The sequence below is a fragment of the Aythya ferina genome (assembly GCF_964211825.1).
Source record: "Aythya ferina genome assembly, chromosome: 12".
NCBI classification, from domain to species: domain Eukaryota; kingdom Metazoa; phylum Chordata; class Aves; order Anseriformes; family Anatidae; genus Aythya; species Aythya ferina.
In genome coordinates, this window is record NC_140308.1 from 5,253,843 (window position 1) to 5,281,062 (window position 27,220).

At 41.1% G+C, this 27,220-nt stretch overlaps 2 protein-coding genes across 6 annotated transcripts in view; one reads left to right on the forward strand and one right to left on the reverse strand.

Moving 5' to 3' along the window:
• The window catches only part of CDYL2 (chromodomain Y like 2), a 55,078-nt gene extending 34,944 nt beyond the window's left edge, over positions 1-20,134 (reverse strand). Inside the window, exon 1 of the mRNA XM_084533139.1 lies at positions 19,865-20,134. Coding sequence (XP_084389265.1) covers positions 19,865-19,888 — 24 coding nt within the window. The 5' untranslated portion in view covers positions 19,889-20,134. The remainder of the gene's footprint in view (positions 1-19,864) is intronic.
• A 461-nt stretch (positions 20,135-20,595) lies between these two features.
• LOC311443241 (uncharacterized protein) overlaps positions 20,596-27,220 on the forward strand; it is an 88,760-nt gene continuing 82,135 nt past the window's right edge. For 3 of the 5 annotated variants that reach the window (XR_014697139.1, XR_014697140.1, XR_014697141.1), the window contains exons 1-2: positions 20,596-21,104; positions 24,894-25,229. Coding sequence is in view for 2 of the 5 variants with exons in the window: in XM_084533285.1 (XP_084389411.1) it covers positions 20,656-21,104; positions 24,894-24,978 (534 nt within the window). In the remaining 3 variants the exon portion in view is untranslated. Of the gene's footprint in view, positions 21,105-24,893; positions 27,068-27,220 lie in introns of those variants that run through there. The other 2 variants (XM_084533285.1, XM_084533286.1) reach the window with 2 other exon arrangements.

Below are 27,220 nucleotides of genomic sequence, written 5' to 3' on the forward strand. Positions count from 1 at the left end.
CAGAGACCAACACACACGGGTTGGTGCTCCAACACCCATACTGTTTTCCACACAGTTTATGAATGGAAGTTTAAATTCACAATTTAGTATAAAAAACCTCTGGGTCACATTTAATACTAAGGTTCCACTTGCAAATGGCTTATGAAATTACAGAAAGGAGTTTTAACAAATACCTAATAAGTTGTTAGAGACTCTCATGAATCTTGCACCTAATTAATCTTCTAATGAGTCTGTGATAGTCTTGTAGTATTCTCACAGTCATCCCTAACACAAACCATACATATCATCCAATACTGGAACAGGTGTCCAGAGAGGCTGTGGAATATTCATCCTTGAAGATACTCAGATCTTGCCTGAACAAGCCCCCAAGTAACCTAATTAAGTTGGTGCTGCTTGCAGGAAGGGGGCTGAATCAGATGGCCTCCAAAAGTCCCTTCCAACCTACATTATTCCAAGACTCAGTGACACATAGTTTTTGCCAAAAATATTTACTAATTATTTACTAATTTATTAATTCTTCTCTACTTGGAAAAGCAGCTGAATTTGGGAAACTGAGTTCTGTTCAGTCTGTAGAAATGGGCGCATGAACTGACTCGGTTACACTGAGTTTAGATTTACCAGGCTGCTGGAAGGGAGTTTCCCATAAGCAGCTCTGAACTTCCTTCTTTCCTTGACCTGACAGCATCAGGGATTGTTGACTCGCAGGTCATACAGCAAGAGCAGTCTGCTCTCTGAGATGTACGAGGGAGAGATGGGTTGGAGGACCAAGGTCAGCTTGATCACAAGGTTAAATGTAATTTCTTAGTCATTAAATGGACATTCTTTAACACTGAGATACATCGTGAAGTCAATATCCCCATTTAAGGTCACACCTGTGCATTTTCACTGTTTGTACGAGCATCCACTATTTATGGTATGAGCAGGACAAGAAAATGTGTGGTAAATTGGGGTGTGAACAAACAATACGTGGCATGGTAGCAGCTACATATGAGCTCTTCATCCAGTGTGAAGGAAATAAAGCCAGCCTGAATTCAAGAGGGATACGTTGCTGTACTTTATCACAAAGATAGGAGGAATCATGCTAATAGAAATGTACTTGTAGTTCTCATACTTATCCAGGAGGTTTGTGCAGATACAGTAAGAGAACATAGCACAAAATGCTTAGGTGGGGCTTAAAAGCCTGGGCTTGTGTTTCAAGCCACCACCTCAACTGCTCACTTCATCTTTATTTGCTTTATCTGAAAAGAACGCCTCCTCTGTAAAGTGATTTCAGGTCTGGTATTGAAAATGGGAAAGGTGAACTGAAATAATTTTTATGTACAGCAGTCTGAAAAATGAAAATTTTGATGAAGCAAATCTGTTTAAAATGGGAAAAAAGATTGTTTAACTTACACTGAATGTCTGCATTTAGCGTTTGTGCTACCTGCTGCTTGTACTTAGCAGTGTTGTAGTAGATTATCCAATGTAACGTCCCTAGCATATCTAGGAGGGCTAAGAGGCTCATAAGATGAATACACATTTTAGTTTGCTGGGATAAAGAATGTGCCTGGGTTAGATAGCTGTGGAATTACATAACAAATTTCTGATCATGCCAACCTGTCCTTGTCTCCAAGGAGCAGTTGTGTACAAAGCCATACATAGAAAAAACAGTGTAGAAACACAATGGAAGAGTGTTATATTCTTACCACTTCAACAAGAATACTCATAAACATTGGGGAAAGCTTTTATTATGTTTGTCAGCTGTAGCCTAATAATAGAACAAAAAAATCCTAATCTTTTTGGAGTATTTCATGGGTATTAACTAAACTTGAAATCTAGAACACAACTAAGATTGTCTTCTAGATATGGAGGAAAAGTATTTTATGTAGATATTTTGAAGGTTTCAAGATGGTATGCACATGACTAAAGTGTTTAGTTTGATTCCAAGGAAACAAGAAACTCTTGGTGGTCATGGAAAAAGGATTTAAACAAACTGACAGTTTCCGATAATCGGAGAGTTTCCCTAGAGAGTAGTATGTTTTTGCCCAATTAGTACTCTGAAACATTATTTTTGTAGTTACAAAGCACCATGCAAATCTATCCTGCTAATCCACGGATGCTAATGATCATTACTATTATTTAATAGCATGACAGGTGGAGCCTGGAGCTATGAACACTTTTAATATGTATTATGCCATAAAGTTTTACTTGTTCTTAAAATTAAATGGTCAGAATATGTTGATCAGAAAATCTAGTATAGAGTGTCTGTCAGATCAGTGTTAATGATTGCTAGTGTGCTCCAAAACCAATGATGTCAGTTTTGCAGTATAAAAATTCGGTGTTATTCTGGAAAAGACCTTGCCCTTGGCTGTTGAATGTCACATGCAGTGTTCTGAATATGCACTGTGCAGTACAGGGCAAATCCAAAATGTGCATTACTGTATGCTACATTATCTTTACAATTTCTGCTTTGTTGATTCTGTTTTAGAACAATTACAAACAGTCAGTACAAATTTTAAAAGGCAAGTTCACACCCGTGAATTACTTTCAAAGGGAATCTGAGATGCTTTACAACATGTGTAAGGATATATGCTAGTTAGATGACAGCCACTGGGGAAAACTGAATGGAGCGTTCTTTGGTTTCCCTCTACACTGCTGGAGTCTTCTGAAGGTGACAGTGAGGGAGAACAAAGCATATGAGTCACTTCTACATCTCCTCCATTTTCTTGGAAATGCTTCTTGCTCACATGAGCACTCTTGGGTGCTAAGTAACTTCTGTGGATGGCCATATAATATAAAGTAATTTTTATTTAAGATAATCAAAATGTTGGAAAACAACTTGACTTTCAACTGTTTGGTGATGTATTTTCTTAATTTTTAAATAACCTTCTTAATACCATGCATATTAATAATGGAGAGTCGTGTCCAATTTCCAGAATAAGAATCTATTTGGCTTCAATTTCATATAGTAGATTTTTGGAGAGCAAAGAGATTTTTCAGGCTCACTTCTAACCCAGAATTTGTATCTTAGGATCTAGTTTCTTTACCGTCTAATGCCTACCTCGTTAGAGGATGTATAGTCAGCAATATGAAATCTATGCAGGTAGTTGTGGGCATTGCTCTATGAATGGCATCCTCTGATAATCTACATATGCTGCAGGCACAATGAGAAAATTTGTAATTCTGAAGAACTGGATTCTGAAATTGTTTGTGACAGTATGAAATAGTAAAATTGCTGCCACATGAGAGTGAAAAGCACTTTATAGTATATTCACACACGAGAACTTGTTCTTGACGAGTTGGTTACCATGCTTTCTTAAAACTCTGGGTTTTTAACCATTTTTAAAATACAAACCTAATAATATCCTATTCATCAGATATTCTCATAATAATGGTGAAATACTCTGCATGTTTGAGCTTGAGCTCTCCAACATTTTAAGCTCGCATTTCTAGCATAAATTTACTGCATAGTGTAAGCTAAAATTAAAAATAGAAGACTAGTAAAATAAGAATGATCTCGCAGAATGAACAGCATATGATACCAACATTTTTTTTTCTCTGTCACCAGTGTTGCCTTTCTTTGCTAAACAATTGGGCTGTGGCTATAAAACTTTTGGGGATGCAGTGTCTTGATAACATTTTGACAAACGGTGGAGTACAGATCTAGAGTAAGTTTTATATGCCACGGCACAGAAGTACCACTGCCGCTGGAGTGACATTGTTCATTTAAGAGGCACCCATGTTTCTCTTGTGTGATGGCCCAGACTTGATTATTTATCTGTCACGGCATTACTTACAGGCTCACAGATTGATAGATTTGAAGGCCAGAAGGGACAAGTCTATCCATCTAGCCTGTCTTGGGTAACACAGCAATGGTTTACATTCAGCAGTGCCGTACCAGGTCCCAAGTTTTGATGTAGTTAAGCCACATCTATTAGAAAACCATCACATCTTGATTTGAAGAGATTCACAGAAAATGTGCCATTACTGGTAGGGAAACTTCCTAAGTGCCATAAAATGCTATAACCTTAATGTTAAAAAGTGTATCTAATTTCTAATTTATGCAGGGTAAACTTCCAGCCACTGGCACCTCTCTGTTAGCTAATTTAACTCTCCAAATCTTAAATCCTGCTGAGTGGTTGGCAGCTAACTGCACAGGTGGTCTCCACATTTCTTTAGGTTTTGTAGGATTTTGGTGCTAAAATGGTGCCTCTGTCTACAATTTTGTAGCTGCTTCAGAAACCATATTCTACAACTTCATCACAAACACTAGGGCTCCTTAATCTGTTTGAAGTTCAAATTAACTTATTGCATATAATTTGGAGGGAAAACATTTTTATGAAGTGCAGGACTACAATAACTGCATTCAGGCCAACACAAGACATCTTGTTTTCTTTGTGAAGTGTGTACCTCTTAAAGATGGGACAGCTGTGACTAAAGACAAAGGCAAAATTAAATAAAAGGAAGATATGCAGTGTGTTCAGTTCCATGCCCCAGTTTTATTCCCGCTATGCAAAAATTTTACTACTTATTGTCTTAAATCTGTACCCATGTGTTCAGTCATATGGCCAAAGAGAACAGCTTCCCCCTGTGCTATACTGGATTATTGCATACAGCTATATAATTGCCCACATCTGTCTACAAACTGCTTTACATCCGCATAAATCTGTACCCTTTCTTGCTGAAACAGGACAGGAATATTCTGATCTGTTTGTGAAAAATTCAAATGCCAGATATTCATCTGAATTTATTTTGAGTCATAATACCACACAGTGCAAACCTTGCAAAGAAGTCACATCTGAAAGTTACACATGCTATAAAAAATTAGTAATCTGCCTTTAAAAATGAAATTCTCAGTGTCTGATTTTTTAGAAGCACATGCTATGAATGCAAAAATACTAATTAAACCAATTAAAACACTTTAGGAGTACTCTGAAAGCAGGCACATAAAGTACTAATCCAATGTAAGGAAATAGTTTAAATACTTTGAATTTGCTGGTTTGTATATATATTTTTTTACCATAGCTAAATACATTAAAGCCTTTTTATCTTGAGAGTTGCAAGGATTCGTATCCTGTGTCTGTGCCTGAAAATAAGACAGGAGTTGGTTTTGCTGACCTGAGAAATCATTTACTAGGCATGATTCACCAAAAATTTGTTGTGGGAACTGAAGAAGTAACAGAGTTTTCTTCTCAACTTCAAACTTATTAAATAGTTTGTTGAGACTGTCGGGGTATGTAAAAGAGCTGCTGTCACTTTAGAGCAGACAGAACCAAAAAATACATGATTTCCTCAAATGAAATTCATGACTAGCGAATCAATTTCTATTAAAATAACCCAGTTCTGCATTTCAGAGATCAGGGAACTCCACGGGGTAAATTCAGCCAGTAGTTTGCATTATTGGTACATGAGCTCACTGGGCCAGGGCAGCTGAGTAGGAAAGATTTTCTTTCACTGATTAAGTACAGAAGCGACACTTCCCTGTCCTTCGAATCCTTTTGTTGCCTATATGAAAGCTGTACATATTGAGCTTAATTTTGAGGCCATGGACTCAGGTGTGGGTAACTTCCCTATGAATGGAAGAGAGGCCATGGGGTGCCAGAGAGCTGGGGACGGGCAGCAGGGCTGGTGGATGACTTCCCAACAACGAGGCCAGCAACATCCAGGGAAATTCCACGAAGCAAGATGAATGGATGGGAGAAGATGGGATGGAAAATGGATGGAGCAGCGTTAAGCACAGAAGAAGTGCCTTGGAGCTTTCAGAGTAGAACAAGTGGTTTGGGGTTAGGAATGATCTGGAAATCACTGTATGTACTGCCTAAATTGTGTGTCCCTGCTGGTGAAGAAAGTGACTGCCTTAGCCATATGTCACGTGGGAGATTTTCTACTTTCTTAAGCTACAAACACAAAAAAGAGAGCAGCACAGATCTAAGGAAAGATACCACAGCAAGATGTGTGTTCTGGGATGTCATTTTCCTGTCAGAGCACCATCACCTCTTGCACTATAGGCATTATGGAAAGATGTGAATATTTTCATTTAAGGGCCAGCCCTCAGGTATGTTTTGTTTCTAGACACCTGAAAACCTTTTCAAAATGTTTCATAAAAAAGAAAGGAAATGTGGCTTTATCAAACAGTAGGACAGCAATATTTTTTAATATATCTGTAAATTCCACGTTCCCCTAAGTAATGCTAGTACCTTGCACATCTGATCTTTCCTTAATTATCTGTGTCAAAAGCTGTAAATTATTTCTTGGTAGAAGACACAAAGTATTAAACCAGTGGTAGATTCTGGTATGTTATTTAAACACTGCTATCCTCATAGCTATGCACAACCAAATCCCTCCAGCGCTGTAATGAGCAAGGTAAACTTGGCCACTTGAAGTCCTGTTTTTTTAAAAGACTTTTATAAAAATATGTAGCCCCAGGGCTTTTAATTTTCTTGGTATATCTACCATACTTATCAGCTTTTGGTATTAAAGCATGCTGGAATAATTTTATAAAGGTTATTTTTTTTAAAGTTTTTGAATGTTACAAAGTAGACATCCTCCAAATATATAATTTACAATTCATGTCCATTAATGAAGCTGTCCTGTGGCCAGAAAACATGTGCGATAGTACTTTCCTTTTAAAACCATGCCAGTTCATCACCCTGAGTCATTTTTCGGTTTCTATGATGAATGTGTTTTTCTGCAGAGGAGGCCTCAGAGTCTGCAGGCTGGCTGGGTCTTTCCTTCAGAGCATTTTCAATCCTAACCACTGCGGGAGTTGGGTGTCAGCAATCCTTTCCAGAAGCAACCTTAAAGTTTAGGACCAGGAGGAAAGAGCCCTGCTCATTTTAAGACAGAGTCTGATCCAGATATCCATTTCTCTTGATGGGAGTGATTACATGATATGGCTGTCTGTGATGAGGAGTTGATAGCCATGACTGTAGAATTAATGATTTCTTTCCATCCTGTTTTCCTAAAAGTGAGATAAATGGTGCTGCAATGAATTTTGCCCTTTGAAGGTCAGCGTATATCCTGCACATGAAACAAATCCTTGCCGTTCATGTTTTAGAAGAACAGTATTAACATTCATGAACGTTTCAACTTCAGCCACGTGATGAGCTTGGTTAACAGAAGTGCCAGCTGCCTATCTTCTCGGGGTACTTATTTCATTTCACAGAGCAAAGCAGTTTGTTTCTACGTGAGGTTTACCTTCTGTGGAAGTCTGTGAACAGGGTGACCGGGGGCAGTGGAAGCCATTTGCAGTACAATGTCATTTAAGCTCTGCTCAGAGAAGTCTGATCACCTTGATGCTGCAAACAGCTGCGAAATAAAGCAGGTGAACTCTTACGCCAGGGTCGCTGGTGTTGCTGAGATTGGTGCAGCGTGGGGCTGGCGCAGTTTTTCAGAGCTCCACAGTGTACTTGGTTCAAAGGTCGGGCTGGGAGCACTGCTTTGCAGGACTGAGAACTCCAGAGAAGCTCTCGGTCCTATATAGGATTTATTAAGCTCATTAAAATAACACCCAGTCCTAAATGAGCCGCAGCTTTGCTTAGCCTCTGTTGTGGCTCTTGCAGCTCACAGAGTGTGATTGCCTCGCACAATAGCAGCGAGAAGCCACAGATCGAAAGCAGCTGCCTCCATGTTTGAAAAGGGGAACGTTCTCCTCGCAGCTCGCAGTTTCTGTCCCAGACGTGCTGCAGCTACTGGTTTACCCTAGTCAGAGACGTCTCTGTTTGAGTCAGAGCTTCGTGAAACCTTCTCAGAAATGGAGCTGAAGACCAGTCACTTCAAAAGAAAAAAACCCAACACACAACAAAATGACTGCAGAACGCTCTTGGTTCGTCCTGTCTCGCTCAGAGGCACTGCATCTGTTACTGCAAAGCCGAGTTACGTTCCTCTCTAATCAGAAGGGGAATGGGAGGCCTTGCTCTCAGTCCTGCAAGATCTGAGGCCGCTCACACAGCTCCTCAGCTAGCCCCGAGGCTTACTTCTAAATCTTGAATAAGTGATGCATCAAATATTAAATATCCAGTAGGCAATCCCAGATATCCCCTCGCTGCCTGTACGTGTGTGTATTTAAATACACATCCAAACCAGACCTTGGTGATTTTCACTACTAGACAACACGCTCGGTGCCTAACTGGGTCGGAAAGACCACTGCCGTGAGCCCGCGACTCACCAGCAGTGCTCATGATCTTGGGATGGCAATAGGAAGAAAGGTGGTTAGGAAAGTTCTGTGAGAGCTGTTCTGAGCTGCAGTAAAATCCAGAATTTATGTGGGAACCTAGAACTTCTGCAGAAGTTAGGCTAAGCTGGAAATTATATCAAGCACTTCAGGAATTCTGTCTTGGCTTGGGATGGAACAGCATTTCAGTGCTCTCCTTGGTTTGTGTACTGTACTTTGGACACATACCTTGAGATGGAGTACAGAAAATCAACGGGTGTATGCACTAAGCTGTAAGAGCAACGGAGATTGTATATCCAAAGTAAAAGGGTGGCTTACACATTTTAATGTAGCAGCACACAAGCCTTCTTTTCCTTAACACTAAGTAGGCTATAAGAGGAGCAGTTAATAGCACAGGAGAAAAACTGCATCATTCATGGTAAAAATGGAAGGTCCAGTTCATGTTAAAAAAAGACCTGCCTTTGTCTTCTAAACACAGCAGGTTGTCAGCGGTATTTGATATGAGTAAATGAAGCACAAAAAATAACAGCAGCACAGTCGCAGAACAATTCAAATCACAGCTCACAGCAGCTTGTCAATAAGTGGTAACCATGCACACACTTCAATATTTGATACCACTTCTAAGAGTGAGAAATGTGCTACCCCTGGCACTCACTGGAAACACTGTAAGTAATGTCACGTCAAAGAGCCAAAGCGTGGGACGGTCAAACAATGCAGGAAAAAGATCCAGCATCCTTTGTGTAGACTGACGGCAAAGCGAGGGGGTGTTATTCGGTTGGGAGTAACAGGAATCTTCCATCACAGCAATGCTCCCATCCCTGGGAGCGTCCAAGGGGGATGGGGCTGTGGCAGCCTGGGCTGCTGGGAAGGGTCCCTGCCCATGGCAGGGGGTGGCACTGGGTCATCTTTTGTGTCCTTCCAACCCAAAAGGGGAAGCGGGGAAGGCAGGCGGGCAGCCAGGCCGCTTCCAGTAGCACCAGAACATCCTTGGCTGAGCGAGGACACGAGAGGGGCTGTGCACACTGCTGCTGTGCTCCCCGGCTGCTGTCAGGGTGCTCGGGCATCCCACCCGGCACAGGCTGATACTGTGCTTGTCTGTCAGTTCCCCCAAAAGCGTGAACATCCCGCTAGTGTGTACACAGCAGCACGGCAGCTTCTAAAATACTAAAAAACCTGATGCCAAAGAGGTGAAGCTGATACCTGTTGCTTCTTTCAGTTTGCTGATAATTTTGTCATTGTTTCCGTAGTATGGTGTGTTTTGCCAGCTATACACTACGTATAGCTATAATGCATCATTATTATTTATCTGTAGCATACAGCAGTATTAGGTAAGTAATAGTTACTGTTCGGGTAAAACACTGTCATGCTCCCTGTCATCTGTACTAATCATCTTTTTGCTGACTATTACATCAGTTCTGATATTTCCGCACAGAAGTAAATTACAAGCCAGTGGTACCACCAAATTACACAAGACTGGAAGTTGCTTTTCAACTTTTCACATTTTGGGAGTAAGAACAACTTGAGCTTGTGCACCCAACCTCTGTTACAGTCCAGTCCACAGTTACTGCAGCAAAATTGTGTTGTTCCTTTATCAGTCATAATTGCCATGACTTATTCCTTCATGAACTTCCAGCTTATTTCCCCTGCAGACACATGGAAACATTTTAGTACATGAATGTAGTTTACCCTACAATTCCTTGTACTTACTGTGTGATCCAAAACTTCTCCACCTCCTTTCCTATATGGATTGTATTCCCATTTAATTTAAAGCCATGCTGTTATCTCATACTGTTGGTGAACCTAGAAGGTCGTTACTTCCTCTGCTCATTTAGAGGCAAATTCAACCACTTCAATCCAATTCAATCCAAATCTTATGGTCTATCCTCCTAAATCTGCACATTCATTGCTGCATCGGATTCAACTATTCCTTCCTTACATTAACCACCAAAGAAACTTTGTGATCAACATTGTTGCATTCTGTATTTAGCAGGAATTCCTCAGCACTTCTCCTGTGAGATTTCCTGTGCTAAACAACCTGATAACCTATTGCAAAAAGATTTCTGAAAAAACAAATTAATCAGGTGTATTAATGTATTTTGCAACAGTCCCTTCTCCAAAAAAGTGAAATGATTTAACAGCTAAAAAAAATTATTAGAAAAATTTAGCTTTGTAACATTTCAATTGAAGTCCATTAGCATAATCATGCAAATGCTACAAAGTAGTCTTAAAAAAACTATATAATGTGATATTCTGTTTTGTAATTCTGCTCTTATGACTAAGAGCAATAAGATTTATAAGCAAAGCTCTTTCCTTTGTAGTTAGCCTGACATCTGAGAACAGTTTAAAATACCACTGCTCACTGCAGAGTGCTAAGTGATGTCAAGAAAAAGTTAGTATTTGTGTATATGAAAAGATATAACAAGATGAGCTCGTCAGTTAAAGATTAGACTGTTTGCATCTAAGCGTATTAGTAATCACCATTTCGGGGAAAAAACAAACAAACAAACAAACAACAAAACACACAAAACAAAGAAAAAAATTACACCACATAGCAAGTTTTTGTGTTTGTTAGATGTTAGTGGCTTTTTAATATATATTCAGGCAAGCCCTTAAAGACTGATGAGCATTAACAATCCCGTACAGCACTAGGGAAGTCTATGAAGACTACTGAAAAATTTAGTTAAAAGTTGTGAACAAACCGTTTTAGATGCTACTTTTCTTATGGAAGTGAAAGCTATTTTTATTCATAAGAAACAATTACATTAATATAACTTTCTAGTAAGACTCTCTTAAGAAATTCCCTGATTCTGTGCATTTACTCAAGTGGTTTTTAGTATATCCTTACCCCTTTACCCCAGTTCTTACACACAGCTATGGCAGTGAGCCAACGCTTCGTTTTTATTCTGCGTGTTTGTTTTGATGTTACTTCATCACCTCCTCCATCCTCCTAGTCTTCAGTTTGCTCCTTCCACCTGTTGTATCTTGTTGGGAGCCTGGACTGAGAGGTTTCTAAAACAGAAAGTGACCTTTTCTGCATCAGGGAGTGACCCACTATTCTGATTTGTCCTTTCGTGTGTAAGGATACTAATTAGCAATGATTAGCAATTAGAATACCAGAACACAACTTGTAAGGCAAGTATGTTTGTGATCTCTACAGACCGCATCAACATCTTAATCAATACCCATGTTTGTTTAATGACTGTGGTATGTACGAACCTAAGAAGTACCACACAAGGTCAGACTAAAGGTCCACTAGCTCCATGCTGTGTATATTCCGATAGAAGTTGATACTGGATGCTTAGGAAAATAGAATCTATAGAGTACATGCTGCCTTTGCTCTTCCCTCCTGGCTTCTTATAATTAGCAGTTTAAGGATTTCTTTGTACTGAAAGGTATAAAAGGATCTAGCCTCCAAGAGGCTGCTGCACCATTCTTCGAAACCATTTATAGTTTTGACTTCCACAACACCCTGTGACAAAGAGTTCCACGCTTTAACTACTGCGAAGAAGTAGTTCTTTGTCTCAGCCCTCTGCCTGATCGTTTCGTTTGCTGCGTGCCTTTTCTTGCACAATGAGAAATAGCATTCGTCGCTGGATTAACTAATCATCCTCCATTTGTCTTTTCCACAGTCCGCCACAATTCATATCTTCCATGATCACTTCTGCCAGCCAGAAAGTTGCCATAAGGTGTCTTTTCACCGACAGCCACTCGGTGCCCTTCTGCCCTCCTTTCTGAAGCGGGTGCAGCTCTGCAGATGTGAGTGCACAATGGCATTCCCCGGTGACACGAAGACGACCATCTTCTGTTTCATTCTCAATGGCTTTTATAAAAACACGCAGAATTCTGCTTGCCTGAGGTTTGCCTCTGATAAGCAGCACTCTGGCCCCATCCTCTGGGCACCCTTTCAGAGCTGGAACACATTTTCTGGTTTAGTTTCACCTGAAGGGAAGTGGTCACCGCTCAGTAAGGCTGTTCTGTGATGCAGATGCAGGTGTGAGCTCATGGAGAGACTCACTTCAAAAGCAGGCACCTGATCCAAATTAAAATACTAATGTAGACACACCCAAAGCCTTTCCACAATGATTCCAAGATATCTCCTGAATAGTAACGGCTTCTTCAGGGCTCATTGTTATGCAGGTATAGTCAGGATTAGTTTTCCTTTGATCATTAGCTTGCATTTATAAACACTGAGTTTCAGCTGCTGCCATCCAGTTCTTCACTGTCAACCTTTCTTTTGACAGTGCTAATAATAATTTATAGATTATCAGCAACAAATGTGGTTACTTTCAATAGCTGAGGAGTCTGTTGTACAGCACAGGTCTTGGTACTGATATTTGGAAACCCTGATATTTGTAACTGCCCTTCACCGCTTCCTCTCCCTGAACTAGGCTGCCCAAGAGACAGCTAACCCTTTGGGACTACAGCTTTGTTTAATTAGCTCCTGGGGGTTCTTACCAGAAGGGTTTTTAAAAATCCACTTGCAGTGGCCATAGACATCCCTATCCACTTTTTCTTCGACTCCAAGAGTTCTGTGAGACATGACCTATGTCTAAAAATTTATGGTAACTCTTCTCCAAACCAAGGCATCCTCACATGTATCTGCAGATTGTACTTCCTTCTACAGGTGCTACTAATAGGCATACAATATAGATGAGAATTGGTGGTCTGTAGTCCCTTGTGCCCCTTCTTAATCCATCAAGTGTTAAGCACCTGTCAGTGGCTATATGTTTATAAGATGGTTTCAAATAAAACCCACAAATCTAAATGAACGCAGTGAAGTGCCTTATGGGAGAGAATATCCTCATTGTCCCTCTTTTGCCCTTCTGAAGGAATGGGCAGGGACTTCTGTGGGTGGCCCTTGAGAAATCTAGCAAAGCCTGAATGGGACAACAGCTGTTTTTTAAAGAAAAGTGTACTTCTGATAGATGTTTTCAATACTGGTTTTGTTTTAGTGCTGTGCTGTAGTCTACTGATCATGTTGCTACCATTTACAATTCTGCTGGAGTCATCTTTCTTTGGTAAGCCAGAAGAATTTTTTTTTTCCTACACAGATCCATCATATCAAATTATTGTGCAAGTTTTTAGAAACATAACAGATTTCCAACAATATTTTACATTATGACTGATAATGAGACAGTATTGAAATCTACATGTTCTCTATGTAATAGAAGAAAACAGATTGAAGTGTGTTGCCTTTCAGCTCTGCAATATTACCATTCTAAAGTTTTGATAATAAACAAAGAGTGTGATGCTGTTATTCAATGGGCCAAAAGGACAATTTTCATTTTGTCAAAACCAGAATATTTTCATTTGCATAAACATGAAGTGAGACATCTTCTATACACCCCACTACTGGTTGCCCTACACTGCAAATATTTCTTGTTAAATTGCTTGATGTATTCTGTCCTAATCATTTAGGCATCAGGAACAATTACATAGTTAATGAATATATATTTTTTTTGCCAATGTCAAAATGCCAGTGTCACAAAACATGTTGCAGAAAATTTCTGAAAAATATATGGGTAAGGAGGAACAACAAAAAGGGATTGCACTGACAAAAACATACAGAGCCAAGAAACTGTAATACTGCTAAAAGTCAAATGAATGGACAAAGAAATGCTATTTACAGCATAGCTGGCCATCACAATTACTCCATTGACAAAAAAAAAAAAAAGCCAATTTATTTCAATATTAGATCACATTTAAATTTTGCCATTATTCAAACTAGTCTCTCTCTAAACATTTTAGCTTTCAGAAACAATAACTAAACAATGAGTTTATTGCCAGCTTTTAATTTTGAACCAAAGACCAAAGCCAAAGGAAAACACTGTATTTGTCATTCAGAAAGCATTGCAAACGTTTATCTTTAATTGTTTTAATCTTCTGTTAGCTATAAACCCTGAAATTGGTCAATGAAGGGAAGCACGTTTAGTGCCATTGCTTTGCTTGGGGGGAAAGTCTTTGCATGTTTAAGCCTTCGAGGGTGATACAGAGCATATTTTCAATAGTCTTTCCAAAGGGGAGCATTCTTGTAACATGCATCTTGAGATAAACTACACTTGATCCAGATAAAGCACTTTGTAACGATCAGGGTTGTAAGAAAATTGCCACATGCATAAGAAATTGATTGGTGTTTGGTATCCCCAAAATACACCCAGCAGTTTCCAGTGTAATAAGGAAGTTGGAGTAGTGGTAACAGTGACGTTGTAGGTAAACAAGACAGTCATTATGGGCAGTGTAATGTTCCATATGCAGCTCGATGCTGGAATTTCTTAGTAAGATAATGAATATTGCTGGAGTTACCCAGTTATGCTTTTGAAACTCACTCAGCATCATTTATTTAGAGAAATGCAAGACCCATGCAGAAGGCACCTCAGGTTAACTGTTTTTTATTGGCACTATACCTCCATTTAATATATCGTCCAGTTTAGGATTAAAGAATACTGTCTGCACTGCAGATTGCACCTAATTTGGACAGTCCTGTAAACTTCCATCAGGCAGCAAGATTTCTACCTGCTGTGAACAATGCTGCTCACAGGTTACCTTATTTGGGCTACAGTTGGCTTCAGAAAATTGACTTTGTTAACAATTCAATGACAACGGGTAGGTAAATAGCTGAGTCTTCAAAATACTCGTTAGTAAAGCTTTTCCACTTAGAAAAAAAAAAACAAAGAAAAAAAACAACAGAAGACAAATAAAAGAAATAAAGACGTTAATTACAGATGACCAGGTGCTCAGCTGGTGGGAACAAACCCAGCATTACCAAATCCATGGCCTCCCATTCTACAGCAGGAGCAGATGCTTAACTCTGTTCTACCTCCCCCAGATCCCACCTCAGCCACTGCCTTCTGCTTGTAAAATGTCAGGTTTCTTCAACATGGGATTGTTGTGTCAATAAAGAGGTTGATTTAAATTGGGAAGTTACAGTGTTTAATTAAATATACTGTGTTTTTTTTTGTTTCGTTTTGTTTTTTGCTAGTCACCTCTGCTTTAGAAGGTACATGCATGAAACACTTCAACATAGATTTCTGCTTTTCACTAGGGTTCTGTAAGCAGGATTGTGTTTCTCCTAAAAATGTCTCAGTTGAAAGAGATGCAAGATGGAAACAATAGTGCTCAAAAACCTATATTTGTAAACTTCACTTTGGTAGACCAAAGATTTTTTTCTAGGCTCTACATCTGCAAACCAAACCTAGCATCCAAAAGTTCAGTTCTCTGATTTGCATGTCTCCACATGTCATAACGACTCAGCAGGCCAGACCATACCATTGCTATCTTCAAGTGTTGACTTTGCTGGTACCTGAGTGCAGGTATAAGTGAGAGATGTTGCAACTCACCTGGAAATAGATTATCTTTCTGGTGGATCACATAAGCTAAAGTAAACGGCGGCTCATTCTTACACAGCTAAGATTTAACTGAAACCTGTCACTGAGGTGGACGAGCCTCCTTCCAATGGGCATTGTAGCATTTCAGTAAGAAGATAGCATTTTTTAAAACGTCACACTTTCCTAAACAAAGTAACACTTTAATGCAAAAATTGCTCAGTTTAAAGAATGATTTTATTACTGTGATCCAGAAATATATGCATGTGACAGTCCCCTTCAGAGACTGAGCTATAATCTTTAGATCACTTACCTACAGTGGTGTAATATAATCTGACACCATGTTAAAAGAAGACTTCAGATTTCAACATCGTTGTCACTGAATGTCTAATTGTGTTTATTATATATAAAACCCCAAAATATTAAATAAAGAAGAGCAAAGTCAGCTTCATGAGCATCTCCGTGATACTGATAACTGATTCATATATTCATCAATAAAATAAAATTTTATTGCACTAAGCAGGATGCTCTGTGTTAGGAAAAATAAACTTAGGTACACTGTTCATACTGATTTTATTTTTTCCTTTCAAGCCATCTTACATATTTTTAATAGCAGAACCTTTGTGAAAGAAGTATTTGTGTTAAGATAATGTGGGAACTAAATTCAAGATGGAGAATACAAAATATTACCTCAAGTCGCTGACAACAACTTAAATGTGAATCAACAAATTTGGTATTTAAGAATAAATACATTACCCTTTCTGTTGGTTACCAGAATTGAAAAGGATTTCCTATCAACACATCCAACAATGTATTTAAATCATAAAGCAAAATAGGGTTGTCTTCCTAAAGGCCACTATGAATAAATACCCTTTTGTGAGTCCTTTATTTTTAGTTTGCTATTTCTAAGGAATATGCAGCATAGCTCTTTAATATTTAACAGGTCATCTCTTACAAGAAAGAAGAAAAAAAAAGGAATATTCCATGGCTCTTACCTGCCCACAAAAGCTTGAAGTCATAAGAATATGGAATTCAAGCAATTCAAAACTAGTATTTTATATAGCCTGGAAATTACACTGAAGTACATATATATTTGTTACTGTTAAAGGAAAATAAATATATAGTTACTTAAAAATAAAAACATTGAAACTAATACCAACCTTCTAACATTTAATGGAAGGAACTCTCTTTTGATGTAAGGTGTCTTGGTTCTAATACACAAATCTAGAACTGACTACCAGTAAACAGAACTCCCAATGGGTGTTCTTTAGCTTCTGGAATAAATTGGGAACTGCATTATGGTTCTAAAAGAAATTTAATCAGAGGTATTTCAGGTGATCAGAAGTTATTTTTAATTGGAGAAAGGCACCCAGTTAACTAAACACTGAGGTTATTTCATCTGTGGTCTTAATTTGCATGAATATACAGATACTCGGTGAATTCATCTTTAAATTGGAAAGGTTAAAAAGTTTTTTAAAAGAACATAGCAGTAAAAAAACATAATTGATGACCTGACAGGATTAATATGAACATCTATTTCCAAAACTTAAAATGTTAAATTCAAGTTTCTTGAGCGTCACCAACATACAAGAAGTTAGCAGAAGTAATACAAAGTGTACTTTTAAAATCTGCTTTATCATGACTCCTAAATCAAGATTGGCTGTAACAAACATAATTGTGCAGCCAGTATTAAAGACTCTCAGTTGCAGAGGTATTCATTATTGTTGACTTGTTTGCTGAGGTTCAGTAAGAATCCTTGAAGGACTCAGATATTACTAACAGAGTCAAAAGAGAATCAGAAGTGTAGTACACCTGGGGGATATTACCATAAGCCCAGCATCACTGTTATACCAACAGCCCCAATAAATTTCAAGCTGAAGTCCTGAAGTTGTTCAGGGGTCATCTACATAACATTTTACTTGTGCAGGAGGACAGAAGAGTGGTGTATCCAAGCAAGAAAGGTGTCAGCTCTTTGTGAAGACACAAAGCACTACATCTCATCTGCTAACTGGCACAGAACATCCCAGTTTTAAGAGGTTCTTTCTAAACTGTGCCTCTGATGAGGTTGGTTGGTTGGGGACAGGAAGGTGGAGGGAGGCCATACTGAGTCATTTTTAAAATGAAGCCACAGTCTGCAAACTTGTGACCTGTTACACATACAAACTCTTCCAGCTTTCTTGACATTTCCTATGACCTCAGTTATGGAGAACTTCACAGTGGAGATGCGAAATGTAGCTGGGCTGATAAGCTAAGACCTGCACATACTTTTTCCCCAACGTCTTTGACATGTAGATGAAGATTTTTACATCAGGACCAGCTGAGAAGGTTGTATCTCAGACACCTCAAGCAAGAAAGGCACAGCCATGCTCCCACTTACCTGTTCTGGTGGATACAATTCTACCACATGACACAAAGATAAGCAAAAGTAGTTCACGTGAAGCAACAAAGAAAGGAAGTGATTCAGAGCCTTCAGACCACAACACTAACAATTCACATTCATCCATACGAATGCCTGCAGAGTACCGGGCACAAAACTGCCTGCAACCTGGGCTCCGAGCCTGCCCTCTCGCAGAACACCTCCACACCAGGCTACTGCTTGAGCAACACCACCCGTATGCCAAGCAGCAGTACTCAACACACAGCCCACATCCAACTGCCAAATGCCATCACCTTCTAATAAGGCAAAGATCATTAAAAAAAAAAAAAAGAGTAGATTTTAAAAATAATGAGTAGGAGCTAAAACACTGTGGCTACCATTAACCCAAGAGGTATTAGTTTTATTTCTTTTCAGAACTAACCAAAACATCTCATGAAAACTGAGACAAGACCAAGCAGAGATCCTCGACACATCCCAGAAGTTACTGATACAAAATTGTATCACTAAGTTTCTCTGGTCAAAGTTGTTCTTCACAGAACTCCCACTGGCTACGCTGGAGCCCCGACTGCAATACAGTTGACATGCAATAGCCTTAAAATTACAAAGTAACATGACAGAGATCGCAAAATGGTGGGGAAAAGGTCAATGGTACTATTCAAATCATCATGTGCTTCTGATCATTTAACACCACTTAGGAGAGCATAAGTGCTTTCCACTTCAAAGGTCTGTGTCCCACTCAGTAAAATAAAGTCCTAATAGAGCAGTGTCATCCCATAACTACGACCTTTGTCAGAGACTCTGAAAGACCACGACGAAGCACAATGCATCTACACGAAACCTGCCGGATCCTCCAGTTCTCGCTCTGAGGACCTACACCACATCACCAACCGGACTCAAAGTCCGACCAGGTCCACAGCAGCGGTTGCTGCACACCCAAGCACACGGCGATGCCTTGGCAGCACTTGAGCACCGGCTAGAAGGTGATCAGCTCCCAGCCCTCGAGCCACGCGCTCTGGACACCCAGGGCACGAGTGGCTGTGTCACCAGCAGTCGTGGAGCCCCGCAGGGTGCTCTAGACCAAGATCTGGTGTGGGACGCCCAGTCCTTTCTGCTGTGCTTGGCTGGCAGAGCTCCACGCCGCTTCCATTTGCCGGCACTGGGTATTTAACACACCTGGGGTCCGCTCCCTCTCATTTTTTAATCCCCGCTTCCTCCCTTCTTCTCCGGCACGCTCAGGGCGGCCAGACTCGTCCAAGGAGTCCGGGCGCTACAACTGGGTGCCTGAGGCCAAAATCCGCCCGGGGCCGGCCTCCTGCCCCCCTCCTGCCCCCCACCTGGGCTGCGGGGGGCCGGGGGCACCTCACCTCGCCCCCCGGCCGGAGCGGGGCCGCAACCAACTTGGCGGGGCCGGGGCCGCCCCGCAGAGCTCCGCAGAGCCCCGCACGGCCCCGCAGAGCCCCACACAGCCCCGTCCAGCCCCGCAGAGCCCCGTCCAGCCCCGCTCCCCCGGCCGCCGCCCCCCGGGGGCGAGGTGAGGCGACCTGGCGTCGGCTCCTGCACTTTGCACGGCGGGCGCGGAGCCGCCTCCATCCCTGCGCCTCCCGGCAGCGCCAGGGCGCATTTTTTCGCACTAATCTGCACATTCAGCACGTCCAGAGCGCCTGCGACTTTACCTGGACTTTCTCCACTCTCCGGGCTCATCGCACTGCGATCACCTCCCCATCCTACCGCTAACTCTCGCTCTCCTTCACTCCTTCCTCCTTCCCTCTCGCAAGGCCTGCTAAGACCGAGCCCGATGGAAAGTAGAGAGAGAGAAAGAGAAAGAGGCAGAGGGAAGGGAGGGCAGCCGCTCCATCCCTCCCCCCCCCCCCCGCCACACACGCCAGCCCTTTTCCCCCCACCCCAGCCCTTCCCTCGGCGATTTCCTCCGCTCTTCGGCAACTGAGGGGGCTCCCAAACGCTGCCCTCCGCGGCGCCCCCCCGCCGCCCGCCCGCCCCGCGGCCCCCCGCTACCTCGTAGAGGTCCCCCGAAGCCATGCTGGGGTGCGGGACCGGGCTCCTCCGCGCCGTCTCCCCTTCTCTCCACCTCTCCCGCTCCCCCTTCTCTCTGTTGAGTAAACTGTGTTTTGCAGAATGACAGGCTTCGGGGCTGGCTGTGCGCAGAATCAGAGGCGAGGAGAGGCAGAGAGGCAGGCGGCGGGGCTGGCGTAACCACCACCAGCAGCAGCAGCGGCGGCGGCAGCAGCTCGGGCGCACAGCGCCCAGAGCCGCGTCTCCCCCGCGGCGGGGCCGGCACCCACCTCCTCGCACCCCCCTCCCCGGCCTCACCCGACTCCCCCCTCACCCGCCCGGGGGGGGGCCCCGGCACGGCTCCCCCTTTACCCCCCGCCAGGGAAAGTCCCGGGGCCGTTCGGAGGGCGGCCTCCTCTTTTGCTTTCCTCCCCCCCCCCACCCCTTTCACCCCCCGCCCCTTTTCTCCTTCTTTCCGAGCCGGGAGCGCTTCAAACTCTTTCCGCGGCCAAAATAAATAAATAAATAAATAAATAATAATAAAAAAAAATAAAAATGGAAGTGGTGTGGGGGGGGGGGGAACAAGAAGCGGCGCGGCGGGCCGGGCCCACGCCGCCCGCCCAAGGTCACGGCGCGGTGTGCGGGGAGCCTCGGGCGGCCCCGGCCGCCACCTTCCCGCCCCCTCGGCGCCTCATGGCCGCCCCACCCACCCCGCGGCCGTCGGCGAGCAAAATGGAGGTGGCGGGGTCCCTTCCGACGGTCCCCCTCGCCCCCCTGTTGTAGCCCCGGGGAGGATGGCGGGGGTCTGGCCCCCATCTTGCCCCCGCCCTGGAGCAGGCGGTGAGGAGCCTTCTCCCCGCGCCCTTGCAGCCATTTTACAAATTAGCTGGCCCACTCCAGGAAATGGAAGCCACCGGCCTCCCACCGCTTGGTCTTCGTGCAGAGGCATGCGGCATCCAGCCCTCCAATGCAGCGTGGAGCTGGCGGCCACCTCCGTCTCAGAACCTTCTGGGCTTTCTCCTCAGAGGTGTCCTCCTCAAGTGCTGCCACCGTGGGGCTGCCCTCATGGAGATGCCATGGCCTCCTCCTGGCCCAGCGCGGTGGCCTCCATGAGGCACATCTGCGCGAAGGTGCTCCGTGAAGGACAAGGGCTCCGTTCCTCTGGAGGTTTCTCAAGTAGCAAGGCGTTTTCATGTGGTTTCATGGCTGTACGTTGTGAGAGAGATGTTTTACCAGGTAAAGTGTGAGTGTCCTCTCAATATTAGGTTTCTTGATGTGAAGGAGTGAAGTTGGGTGTTGCTCTGGTCAGCTCTCACGTTTTAGCTTCACGAAGATCCTGCTGTAGTAGTTTTTACTGGCTTGTGCTCCATGTTTTCACCTTAATAACTGATGTACAACTAGTAGTCATTGCTCCAGAGTTTGGGAGTGATGCTGTGCATGGTTGTGGCTTTTGTTCATCTTCATTTTATTGGCATTTCTCATGTTTTGCATTCAGTCCTTCTTGTAACATTGTATTCCACGTTAATGTGAGACTTGCAGCGTCCACACTATTATCTGAGTAGCAGATTGGAGTTAGTTATTGAGGATAATTTAGTAAGCTTGAGTATGGTTAATATATGTCGCTGGTATGGAGCACTGAATTATTTGTGAAATTTCATTTATGACCCCCAATTCCAGCAAGTTCCAAGTGGGGTAGAGCCAAAGACTCTTCAAACTGAGAGGATTCTTGAAATATTGATACTGGATATTTTTAATGTTGTCACCCTTTGTCGTGAAAGTAGGAAATAACGCGTGCACATATAGGTTTTGATTGACCCAATCTCCTGAATTGTGAATATTACCTCTGGTGATTATGAACTTGCCAGCTAACCAGTTTAGTATTGACTTACAGTTCAATAAAACCTATCTTATAGTAGTTTGGAGCTTAAAGACATTTATGGTTCATGTGGTCTACGGGATGGTGCAATAACATTGAATTCCTAAGGACAAGTGACTCTGCTTATGTAAAATGTACCTGTTATCTTAACTAAAGTAACTGGAGGATTTTTCTCTGCTTGCCAATTTTCTGGCGATATTTGGATTTTTGAGATTTGATACTGAAGAGTAAAATGTTGAAAGGATTAAGAAATACTGTGAACTACTCATGCCTTTAGACATTTTTTAGCAATTAGTACAGCAAGAAGTTCTTAATTTGTAATAAATGCATTACTTAAAAATCACACCCCATGGTTTCATCTTGAGAAACACATTGTGTCTTATAGTAAACTGAATTTTATTTTTACATTAGCAAATCACCTCTTCATGGTCCTCATTGAGCAAAATATTCCTTCAGTAAGTAGATGAGTAGACATTTTAATACATTTCTCTTTAGAACCTGTTTTATTACATCTACTGTTTTGCTGCTTTCTTCAGCAGTAAACAAAATGGCAGTCAAGCCCCGTGAGTCATTTTTCAGATATGCTTTTTAATATCCCTTCTCTGAAATTGTTGCCTGTCCTTGTAGTATCAGCTCTCTCCAAAGATGTTGTGAATGAATTAAAGAATGTCCCATCCCAAGCTGTAGAAGAATATATGTCTTCTCTTTCAAGACAGGTCTAATAATCAGACAGTTCTTTCTGGGCTTTGGTGCTATTCTGCTCTCAGACAACTAAAATTAGAACAGCAAACCTTGCACCATGTTGGAAGAAATATCTGTGAGCTGGTGGTCTATATTTTTGAGAAGTGTGTTTACATTGCACGGTGTTTAGATTATGTTAATGCTGTCAATAGTGTTGCCATAAGATTTACAACCCAAACAAATATTAGTTTGGGAGTTCTGAAAAGATGAATGCTTTAGTAAATACTTTGAAGAGGGGAAACATCTTTTTCCTGATTACTCATTCCTTGTTTTAGAGTACACGGTCTCTTGGGATGCAGTGGTGTGTGAGTCAATAGTGAGGAGCAAAAGGAGGGCTTTTGCGATTGTCAAATACAAAAAGTTAATTGTGGTTTCAGTGTATTTCCTTGCCGTTTAGCAGAAGATAAGGTTTTAAGTTTTAAAAAATCCAACTGACCTTCATTTGTCTAGCAGGTCTCTAATGTAACTAGTCAAGTCATGCAGCATATCTCTGAGTCTTCTGGAAGAAATAGAAATAATTAAATTTATTACCTATTTTTTGAAAAAAATCTCTGGTGAGAGATTTTCTGGAAGTAAATATTTACCAGTTTTAATTGTCTTTAAACATCAATACCTTTACTATAAAATGAAATTATAAAAATCTGGATGAACTCTAAACTGAATGTTTTTGCTAAATATGTGATTATTCATTACTCTTATTGTTTTGTCGCCTTCTCCTATTTCCCATCCCAAGAGAGTAATGCAAGCAAGGGAGACATTCCAAGTGCGATACGTCACATTTGAACACTTCTTTTGGTTTGGTTGATGTTCTGGTTTCCACTGCTTTAATTACAGGAATTATCTCTCAGATTGAATAAACTTAAAACCTAAACTACTGTATTTCAGAAAGCTAAAATACTGTTATCATAGTTGTGCCATTGATTTGTTATTGATTGTTTAGTCAGTCTGTCCAGTGCCATGCAAATACCATAGATATTGTGCAGTCACTAATACACTTCCCCTAGGAGCGTACAGTCTGATAGTGCATTTTGGCAGCAAGCTCTAAGAAAAGTCACTGTAAAGGACTGCATTGTGTCTTCAAGAGGAAGCCAGATGATGGGAGAGAATAATTTGGAAAACAAAGGAGTCGAGAGAAATCCTGTATTAGGTGGCAGGGAGGTATTAAAATTAAATGAGAGAAGAGTGAAAACAAGGCATGAGTGAGAAGAGGGAGAGAAGGACAAGGAAACAAAGGTGAATGCAAGGAGAAAGCTGTGTGAAGCCTTGGCTGTACAAAAAAAAGGAATATTTTAGTAGCAGCAACTGGATGTGAAGCAGGGAGTACAGTAACACAGCCAAACCAAAGAAGGAAGGATGACCAGAACACAAAAAAACGTCAGTCAGGGTGAAAATGAAAGAAAGTTTTAGTGAATTCACGAAGGAAAAGCTGGCAGGAAATGGTGAATACCTACAGCAGGAAGAGGAGAGTCAGTTATGACGCCACTGTTCTGCCTGGGTGATAGGCAGCATGGTGGATTTCCTAGGGTTTGGTGCTGTGATGCTGTGTGGTTCTTGGGGCTGAAAGAGCTAGAATATCCCAGGGAAGCTGTCAGGAAAATTATCAAAGATAAGTCATGTAGGGAGTTGCCAATTAAGACGAGGAGGTCCTTACCATAGAGATAGTACCTAAAAATCAGAGAATAGATGAACGTGAAGGGAAACTAGGAAAGCACCATTTTTTATTTTTATTTTTTTTAACAACTGATTTAAATATTTTGTGACAAGAAGTAAACTTGGGAAAAGCACTGTGCCATGCTGTCCTTGAAAGCAAACAAGTAGTTGTGATCATTTGATTCTGATGCTGAATTAATGTCTTCCTCCAAACTCTTCTTTGGTCTTATAACATGCAATTACCTCTCATCAAGAGGAAGCTTTTGAAACAGAATCTGAAATGACACAGTATAATGAAGCAAACAATAATATATAGAAAACACAGTGACGTTATTTGTTAGTGTACACCAAATGCCACAGAAGAGAACCTTTGTGTTGAAAGGATGTTTTATAGCAGCTGTCCTGAAAACCATCTTTACTTCCCACAAACACAACAGATTCTGTTTTTGTAAGTATGGCCAATATAATATTGCTCCCTTCTGGGAAGGAAAAAAATGAAACTTTGACCAAGAGTGTGTGGGAAAATGGATGCCAACTAAGATGCATGGAAGAAGGCAAATATCTATCATGGTTAGTAATTCATGTGGGAATCCATATAGTGCAGTTGTGTATGTGTGTCATTATCTATTTGGACTTAGAAAATAAGTCCTGTTGTTTAGTATGTAGGTGCTTGTCAGTTAATTTTGATGGGAAATATTTCATATTAGGTATAGTGTGCGCCCTGATTCTGTGAGCTGATTCCTGTGATTTATTGATTTTTAACAGATTTCCATGCAAGCATGAGGATCAACTCATTGCAGTCAGCTTGACATCACGTGAGAAAAAAGCAATGGAGAAAAAACTGCCTTAAGAATGAAGGCATGGGATGGTGTATCATAGGAGAAGGAACAGAGACAGTGTATGTGATTGTCAGAAAAGAAGAAAGTACGGAAATTACCCTGCTAGAGGAGACTTTGCTGTCAAAACAGTGTTTCCCTAAACCAGTACAAGCAGTGTTCTGTAACAGCAGTCATTGAAAAGAGCAAGAAGAAAACCTGGTAGTGAGTAAGACTTACCAGATAGAAGTGGCTCAGAATTGGCTTCTGGTGTGAGTCAGCAAAGGTATGTTTTCCATGAATTATTGTCACAGCCACATAACAGCCACTGTAGAGGATGCTTTACCAGAACACATACTTGTTGTGGAGCATAAATGATTACGTAGGACCTCATTCAAAGAACATGGAAATGAACGGAAGTGTTCTTTTGACCTCTATGATTTTGAGTGCCTTCCACAGCTGTTCACCTCTCCTTCTGGTTCCTTTTGCCATCCTGTTGTATCATTTACAGTTTCATTTTATGAAACTGAACCATGTCTGGCAACAAGGACTGAAGCTAATCATTGTTGTGTCTTTTCCTATAATGAAAATTAAGATGGCTTTGTCTTTGGCTCAACATATTGGTTCTTTGCCAGTACCTCCCAAAGACACTAAAAATAACATCTTTCCATGTTCTGCTCTCTCTTGTTTGCAAATGCTGTTCTTGCACCTGACGTGGTCATAGATAATAGAAAGGTACCCAAACAGTCCTTTTAAAACCAAAAGATCTGCTAACTTTGTGACTAGTGATAAAAATAAATGGGATCTACACGTGGGAAAGTGTAGATCATGTAGAAATAAATTTCATATGGGAACTCTCTTTTAAAATTGGCAGCACAACTGTTTTCAACAGATTTAGGAAGCCATCATATACATTAAGTGGGAGCAAATGACAAGTGTTATTTTCTTATATTCCTGTATATCTTGAACATCAGGTAAGAATCCATGGTAAGAGACACTGGGTTTTGGTCTCATTTTTATGTGGGTAGAAACAGAAGTGTGAAGAGGATAACTCAAGTGCTTTGTTCTGTTAAGCAAAAAATAAAGTTATGTGAATACCTAAGAATGTTAGAAATTGTAATGCAACGTGGGACTTGAAATTTGGGCAGTGCCAGTTAAAGGAAGTTGGGTTAAGTTTTATCAGCACTATATGGACAGGCTGCATAAGAATCCTTATAAAGAATCCATAAATAGCAAGACAAGATAGGAAACACTGAAATGATTGAAAAATTCTCTTAAGGGGAAACACCTGACAAATTCAGTATCATTTACATACGAAGCATATATAATATTCAGTTATCATGGTATATTACAGCATATTAGTAAGCTAATTGATATATTTCCCTGAAATTTCGTGCTATTAAAATTGCACTGAGCTAGCAATATATACTAATACATAAATATGCAGGGTTTGAAGGTGTACTTGTGTATATTTGTATGTTAATCAATACAGTGTTTTGTGCATGGACTCATTTTGGGTCTCTGTATTTTTCACTCACAAAACATCCTCTGTATAGCTAGGCTATTCATGAGGGCAGCACAATGAGAAGCAGTAACTCTGAATGGTTGTAGTAATAACTCTGAAACCATGCAAGGACAGATAACAATTCAGAAAACTAAAAGACTTCTTCCTTACTAATGAAGGGCAATATGGAGCCTGATCCATTTATGAGAAGGATTACACAAAGTCAGTACTTGTCGGGGTGGAGAACCTGAAGCTAGAAGTCCAAGTGTCTCCACATCCATTTTTCTATGCTTATGTGTAAAAAACATAATACACCAAAGCGTTTCAAAAATACATGTGTTCGTTAGAGAATCACAGAATAATGGATACTGGAGAAAAACCTCCTTAGATTGTCTAGTCCATCTCAAAGCAGGATCAACCAGAATGCATTTGCTCAGGACCTTCTCCACTTGTGTTTTGAACATCTTCAAGGATGGAGATTCCTCAGCCTGTCTGAGCAACTTGTTCCGGTGTTCAACCACTCTCATAGTATTAAAAAAAAAAAAAAAAAGTTTTACTTAAGATTAAATGGATATTTAAATTAGAATCATAAAGCTATATTTAATCAGTTTATTTTCCATGAGGTTTTCAGAATAGTTTCCCAAATAAGAAACAATAGTATCTTGAACATGATGGTCTGAAAAATGAAATGTAACAAGGTACGATGATTCTTCAGATCTTAGCAAACTGCAGAGTCAGGGACAAAATCCATGTCACAACTCTCAGGCTCTTGC